The following is an 8,088-nucleotide window of genomic DNA, read 5'->3' as shown; positions in this document are numbered from 1 at the left end:
AGGAGGTGAGGGAGAGGAGGAAGGGGAGGAGACATAAGGGGGGGAAGAGGGGAGGGGAGACACAAGGAGGAGGAAGGGGAGGAGACATAAGGGGGGGAAGAGGGGAGGGGAGACACAAGGAGGAGGAAGGGGAGGAGAGGAGGAGACAGGAGGAGGGGGAGGAGGCGCTTGGAACCACAGCCCTGGCGCGGCAAGCCAAGCTGTGCCATGCAGGACTGTCCCTGACTGTGGCCAGGGCCTGGAAACGTCTGTGAGGATGGGTCCAGCTGCTGTGCGTTGGGATGGCACCTGGACAGACGTTCTTAGAGAGACACTGTGATGTAACTCACAGGCTTCCCACATGTCATTGTGCAGGTACACGATGTTCCAAAATGCCTGCCAATCCCAAATTCTGAGAGCAGCGAAAATAACCCTAAGGAATGAAGCACACATAAAGATGCAGCCAATGAAAGGGCCTCCAGGGCTGGGAAGGTGGCTCAGTGGTAGAGTGCTTGCCTTGCATGCCTGAGGCCCTGGGTTTGATTCCTCAGCACCACATAAGCAAAAAGAAAAAAAAGCCGGAAGTGGTGCTGTGCCTCAAGTGGTAGAGCGCTAGCCTTGAGCTGAAGAGCTGAGGGACAGCGCCCAGGCCCAGAGTTCAGGCCCCACGACCGGACCCCCCCAAAAAAATTAAAAAAAAGGACCTCTAAAGGAAATTCCCCAAACGGAGAGGAAATGCTAACAAATTTCAAGAGGAAGCAGGCGCCACGGGAGAAGGAAATAGGGGGAGTTGTTCTGTTACACTCAGAAGTGTATGAAAACCTGTTTTGGTGGCTGCCGCAGAAGTTACCACATCATCTGATAATGGGCTCCGTGCACACACATGCTGGGGACAACTGTCCACCTGTGGAGCGTAAGCAGAGCAGAGCGGAAGCAGGGTCTGCGTGCCGCCACGCCCTCAGACTTCTGCACCAGCGGGCAGTCCGAGGCACCTGACCACATCTTAGTATCTAGAGGAACCACTGACAACTGCACAGAGCGGCGCACTCACGGATGGAACAGGCAAACCAAAAAGGCATTTTTAAACCACTGATGAAATTCATAGGAAGGCAGTAAAAGTCAAACAAACAGAATAACAAAAGATACAATATCAAACCAGATTTAAACACTTCCATTGAAACAGAAATTGTCAAGGTAGATGAAATAATGGAAACCCAATCCAATTATATGTTGTCTATAAGACACTCATTTAAAATATGATGTAGGTAAGTTGGAAGTAAAAGGCCAGAGGCAAATATACTAACCAAACAGTAGCTAACAAAACATGTAGGCTGCTGTATGAAGGACAGATAAACTACACTTCAAGGTAAAGAAAATTACTGGGAGCAAGAAGAGACATTATGTTCATACTGATAAAAGGTCATAGAAGCTAAAGGTAGAAATACACAAACTGACAAATAAAGTTGGGAACTTCAATACCCCTCTGTCAGAAATCAAGACAGCAAAGGTGCATCGGAACTGCACACCAACAGCCAAAGTCACTAATAGTTCCAGAAACATCTAATAGGTCTAGACCCACCTCTCCTGGTGGAAGACCATACATTTTCCAGATGCCTTTCAGATATTCACCAAGACAGAGTAGATCCTGGGTTAAAGGGAAAGTTTAAGACAATTTATACAGAATTTGTACTCTGACAATAATGAAATCAGAAAAAAAAACACAAAGACAACAGGAAAATTTCAAAACACTTAAAAACTAAACACCACATTTAAAGATAATATCTGACCCAAGCAAGCAGTCTAATGTGATAAAAAATAACACCTATAACAAGAGGGAAGTAAAAGAACACCAACCTGTGTAGGACAAAAGCTAGGCAGGTAGCGTATGCATGCAACCCCAGCACTTTTAAGACTGAAGCCTGAAAATCATGAAGTAAGGCCAGTCTGGGATATGTGGTGAGACTCTGACTAAAAAATAACTAAACAGAGCACTAACGGTTTACATTTGGAAAGAAGAGTCCCAAGTCAGTAAAATAGAAAAACTCCAAACAAGCAAAATACAACATTTCCATGTTTTTCCTACACCGAGTTATGCTGAAAACCCTAGCCACAGCACTGAGTCAAAGGAAGAAATGAAGGGACATGGAGGTGGGAAAGAAAGCAAGCTGTTCCTGCTCACAGAGGATGTAACTAAACTGGAATAAGGACACTGGGTGTCATCGGCGCCGTCTGGGCCACACAGTGGATGCGGGAGAGCTGGGCTTGATGCCATCTTGTCTTCATGGTAGCAGCAGTGAATTCCACCCCCAGGTGAGAGGCAGAGCAGGGATTTGGACGGTAGCTTACTGGACCGGTAAGTCCTGTACGTGAACTTTTGAGACTCTGCAGCTTCCAGTGACCCTGCTCCTGGCCCTATTTGGGCTCGGGCCTGGGGTTAAATAAAAATCGCAGAAGGAAACAAACACAAGGAAAAAGGTGGCAAGGGGACCATGTAGAAGGCAGAGCAGAGTCCTTTCATGTTTTCAAAGAAATGATGGAGCTAAACTGCATGAATTGTGAAAGAGGGGTAAAAGATGAGACAAAGAAGAGCAGAAAACAAGCAGAAACAGGAAGCCTTTAGAGCTGCAAGTCCAGCCTGAGGCGTTAAGGGAGTAGGTGGGTGGAGGCGAGGCAGATGGGTGGGTCTGCCCCTCGGATGAATGGGGGGAGGGGGTCCAGCAGAGCCCTCCCAGCACGGGGAGCCACTGGGTCCCCCAGAGCCAGCCTTCTTCCTCCTGACCAACTCCCCAAGCTGGCAGGTGGCTCTGATCCTACCTGGTTGGTCCCCTCCTTTGGAGGCTCAGAGGCTGTCCAGATGGAGGAGGCCCAGCATGGCCCCTGGCAGGCCCAGTAAGGGGGGGGGAGGGGGCCTGCACCCCCTCCCCAGAGGAACACATGGGTGCCCAGGGACACCTCCGCAGGGAAGACCCTCTGTGCCCCAGGGTACAGCTATCCCTGCCCTGCCCTGTGCCAAGACCCTCACTCCACAACCCTCCCCCTGCCCCTCACGGTCATCCAGCTGGACCCTCACTGCACTGCCCTGCCACTGTCCTGCACCTGCTGCGCCCAGTGGGCTCTGGGGAGGGGACAGCCAGGTCCTGCTAGTGTCAGCTCCGCAGGGTGGGATGTCACACTTGACAGGAGAAGGCAGACAGCATGGCAGGGGGCACTCCGTGCTGGCGCTTGGTGAAGGAGCAAGCTCCGGCCACCGGTGCCCATGTACCCTCTGGAGGCCGGGGCTGGGGCAGAAGACGCTGATTCAGACAGAGGTCACCCCAGATGTCACAGCCAGCCAATGGGGCAGGAAACAAGGCCGGGAGCCCTGCAGGCACAGAGGGGCTGTGCCAGGCTCTCGGGTCTCTCAGACGCACTGAATTACGGGTGATTCTCCTTTCTGCTGGAGCACTCACACTTCTCCCATCCAGACACATCTGAAACTCGGGGACCTCTTTCCACGGGTGATTGTCTGGACTCCAGCTGTGTCTGTCCCTCCCTCCCTCCCCCAAAGTCCTCCCTCCTTCCCTCCCATCCTCTCCTGAAAGCCCTCCCTTCCTTCCACCCTCCCCCGAAAGTCCTCTTTCCCTCCTTCCCATCTGCACAGCTGTCTCCTTCCAGGATTGTCTTGGTCTTTTTCTTGGCCTCAGCCCTTGATGCAATCACTACCCACCATGTTTTGAAGGACAGAACTAACCAGGTCATGCCAAGAAGAGCCACAGGGGCTCCCCTGCCATCTGTTAGGGCACAGCCCCTCTGGGGCACAAGGGCTGGAGGGCCGATCTGATAACGGTCACGGGCAGCTCTGCCCCTCCATGGCCAGCCTCGCCTAGTCCTCCCATACTGCAAGAAAGGACCTCAGGGTTTCTTCCCCTGTGGGCCGCTCCCCACCATCCATCACTTCTCTGGATACTGCTGCTTACTTCCCCTCACTGCTGAGCTCTCTCTGAAGAAGGGCCTTTGTGGGTCTCATGTCCTGCCGAAGCCATCACCCACAGGGAGGTGTGTGCACAGACCCCCTTCACAGATGCCCGGGGGCCCCTGGGCTCTCGTGCAAATCCTCACACGCCACAGGGTGATGGTGGAGGTCCCGAGAGCAGCAGCCGCATTGCTGTTTCTGGGACTTCTCTGCAGCTCAGCACTTTTCCAGAGCCCCAATGCCAGGGAACAAGAGGATTGAGACTGGTGTTCAGTGTCTGGGCATGGGGACACAACGGGGCATGGTGGCCTGAGAGGACATGTGCACAGGCGTGGTGACATGACAGGGCGTGTGCACAGGGCATGGTGACAAGACAGGAACATGACAGGGCGTGTGCATAGGCTGTGTGACATGACGGTGTGTGCAGGGCGTGGCGTTGGTATGAAGGCATGACAGGGCGTGTGCACAGGGCATGATGTTGACATGATGACTGTGTGCGTGCACAGGGCTTGATGACAGGGCAAGGTGTGTGCGAGAGGCATGGTGTTGCCATGATGATCTGACAGGGTACATGCACAGGGCATGGTACCTGGGCATGGTGACAGGACAGGGCGTATGCACAGGGCATGGTGGCCTCATGCAGAAACAGAATTTCCACAGAGATGACTTTATTTCTTGCACCCAAGAGCTGTGTGACACAACCGCTCCGACAAGGCGACAGCCTCGAGCGAGAGCCGGCCTTTACAGTGACAATTCTGGGAATTTCTGAAAATAAAGCTCTAGGGTTCCAAAGCCTTTTAAATAGAGGTTGGTTCTTTTAATCCCGCCCACTGCACACAGGGCGGATGGCTCCCGCCCGCCGGCTCTGTGCGTGGTTCTCCCCGCACCGTGAGGCTCGTGGCCGGCGCCAGGCAGAGCAGACACACCTGGGCGAGGCCGGTCACTTCAGCCAGATCCACTTGTCGCCCACGTCGGCATTGTACCCGGGAGCATACCTGCGGCCTGGCACCTGTGGAAGGAAGGTGTTGGCACACTGGTCAGGAGGGCACAGTCGTCAGATCCACCCACCCTGCGTCGGCTCCCGCATGGCGCAGGTCCTCTGCTGGCGAGCAGGCGTCTCCGCAAGCCCAGGTGCTCACACCAGGCAACACCACGCTGCCTGCAGAAGCCCACCCTCGGCCTGAGCCGCCCATGGGAGCAGATGGGCTGCGAGTTTCCATGGAGGTACGGCCAGGCACAAGAGGCAGGGGCCGCACTGGGGAAAACTGGAGGTGGAGACTTGGACCTGGAGCTAACGACCATGCATGACCATGGCGACAGCAAACACCTCCGGGCCCCAGATGGAAAGAGCACTGAGGAAGAGGAGCTTGCCCGGGGCCCTGGGCAAAGTTGGGGAGGAGGACTGGCCAGGACCAAGGTACCACGACAGGAAACACCGAATGCAGCTAGAAGATGGGAGTTGCAGGAGGAACAGCCAAAGGGGGCCATGGCTGGGGAACGGAGCTGTGAGAGCAAAGCTGTCCTCTTTTGCCCTGACAGCCTCAACCCAGGAGGCAGAGGGTGAATCCCGCCCAGCCACACAGCCACAAACCCCAGTCTCAGATTCACAAGCATACACAATGGGCTAGTAGCACAGTCGCTCCTTGTAGGCTACCCTGTGCAAGACACACCTGGATTCCCTCTCCAGCACCACCCCAAGGAAACACAAAACTGTAAGCCTCCAAACCCTCCACATCCCAAACTCGCCCTCTCTCCCCACAAGGAAGCCTCCAAGGAGGCCCACAGAGGCTCATCACCACGGGATGCGCCTCCGCCCCTCCCCCCAAAGGCGGCGTGACTGCAGAGGCCACGGCCCTCTGCCTACCACCACTGGCATGTGCTCGGAAGTGTGGGGGCTTCCCGCCTGCCCCCAACAACTCAAACAGCTCCCCGCCATCCTGCCAGAAGCCGGCGAGGGTGGGACAGAGCACATGTGGACCGTCCCGCATCCTGCCAGAAGCCGGTGAGTGTGGGACTGTAGGACAGAGAGCCCGGCGTGTGGACCGTCCTCACTCGAGCTGTGCCTCTTTACTCAAACCACCCTAAACCCTGATCGCCCGCAGCTCAATCCCTCTGTGCTCCCCCCAGTCCTCCACCACAAACAAAAAGTTCTTTATTGAAGAGACAAACGTGCATCCCAAGCCCCTGCAGAGCCCCACCAAGGCCGAGGGCCAGGGAGGAGCCGCAGACAGGTGCTGGCACACTGCTCGGGACAGCGGGAACCGGCTAGCCCAGTGTGGACCCCAGAGCCTGGCCGAGGACGGCGGGCCTCCGGAGGGAGGCGCTGCCCTTCTGTGCCCAGTCTTGTTAGAGATCTGGGACTGCATTTCCCCCTCTGGGCAAAACAAATGGAACCACCCCACACCCTTGCTGCCCCCGCTCCCACCACCAAACGCGCACCCCCACAGAGGTGCCCCACAGCACTCAGCTGTGCACAGTCTGAGTGTCAGAGCTATGTAAGGCAGCAAACTATGGAAGCAGCGACTTTCCTGACTGTCCCATGAGTGGGTTGATGGCTCCCCTGCCTCTCCCCACATGTGATGGGACCCCTGCCCTTCCCCAGACTGATGTGACCCTTGCCCTTCCCCACACAGAATGTGACATGGCTGGAGGGGACGGCTGGGAAGGGAGTGGGTGAAGGAATACAAGCTGGGCTGCCCGTATGCCCGTGGGAATAGACAGGAGTACTCTGATCTGCTCACTCTCCTGCCACTTTTTTTTTTTGGTCCGGTCGTGGGACCTGAACTCTGGGCCTGGGTGCTGTCCCTCAGCTCTTCAGCTCAAGGCTAGCGCTCTACCACTTGAGCCACAGCGCCACTTCTGGCTTTTTTCTTTTTGCTTATGTGGTGCTGAGGAATCGAACCCAGGGCCTCAGGCATGCAAGGCAAGCGCTCTACCACTGAGCCACCTTCCCAGCCCCTCTCCTGAACCTTTTAAATTTCACAGCACAGCAAATATCTCCTTAGTTTTCTTTGAAGCTACTTCTCTTGGCAGGACACCTGGCTCGTCTGCGGCAAGTGGAGACCGAGTCCGGGTCCTCTGCCTCCTCCAGTCACCTGCCCTGTCCAACCCACAGTGGGCCCGCACTGCCCTGGCGCGCCCCTAGTGCAGACTCTCAAGGCCCACATGTCCACGTGCTCAGGGAAACAGCACGTGGCTGCCACGTGGCCTGAGTGGCCTGAGTTCAAGACCATGGAAGCTCTGGTCTCCACCTGCTGTGTGGCAGGCGGGACACGGGGCTACTGAGAGAATCTACCCAGGCTCCCTCGTGACAACAGGCTGCTGCTCAGCCTGGGCTGTGCCTCACCTGGACACGGGTGCCTGGCTCCATGCTGCCCACTCACACACCAGCGGTGGAGTCCCTGACTACAACCCCAGTCCAGGGGCCGGGCCCAGGCCCAAGGCCATGGCCCATAGCGCTGGGGAAAGTACCCTGGCTGCAAACAGATCTCTGCCAAGGGTGCTTACATCATGCTTGCTTTGTGCCCATGGTGCCAGGTCCTGGGTCAGGCAACGGTGGCCCAGGAGACTTGGCAATCTCTAAGTTGCTTCGCAAGTGGTGGATGGAGATGCAGCCCCTTTCATCCCTCCGTGTCCAGGGCCACTCAATCTACATTTGGAGGAACTAGGACACTCCCAGAAGCATCAGCTCTAGCTGCCACAGCCAGGCTGCACTGTGTCACACTGAGTCCCTGGGGATCCTCTCACACACATGGCTCAGCAATGCTCCATACTGGTGCTGCTCAGACAACCAGAGAGAATGGCACACACCCCGTGCTACACGGAGGAAACCACATACACACCACGTGCCACACGGAGAAAACCGCATACACACCCTGTGCCGCACAGAGAAACCACACACACCCCATGGAGCCACCATATACACCCCTTGCTGCACAGAGAAACCATACACACCTCGTGCTGCATGGAGAAACCACACCACGCACACTCCGTGCCACACGGAGAAACCACACCACACACACCCTGTGCTACATAGAGAAACCACACCACACACACCTTGTGCTACACGGAGAAACCACACCACACACACCCTGTGCTACACAGAGAAACCACACCACACACACCCTGTGCTACACATAGAGAAACCACACCACACA

At 55.8% G+C, this 8,088-nt stretch overlaps 1 protein-coding gene across 1 annotated transcript in view; it reads right to left on the bottom strand.

Moving 5' to 3' along the window:
• Nucleotides 1–4,582: 4,582 nt before the first annotated feature.
• The window catches only part of Ndufa10 (NADH dehydrogenase (ubiquinone) 1 alpha subcomplex, 10, 42kDa), a 49,849-nt gene continuing 46,343 nt past the window's right edge, over nt 4,583–8,088 (bottom strand). Inside the window, exon 13 of the mRNA XM_013036028.1 lies at nt 4,583–4,940. Coding sequence (XP_012891482.1) covers nt 4,872–4,940 — 69 coding nt within the window. The 3' untranslated portion in view covers nt 4,583–4,871. The remainder of the gene's footprint in view (nt 4,941–8,088) is intronic.

The sequence above is a fragment of the Dipodomys ordii genome, unplaced genomic scaffold, assembly GCF_000151885.1.
Source record: "Dipodomys ordii isolate 6190 unplaced genomic scaffold, Dord_2.0 Scaffold238, whole genome shotgun sequence".
Lineage (NCBI taxonomy): Eukaryota > Metazoa > Chordata > Mammalia > Rodentia > Heteromyidae > Dipodomys > Dipodomys ordii.
Note: the sequence above shows the minus strand (reverse complement) of the source record. Positions and strands in the feature narration are given on the sequence as shown.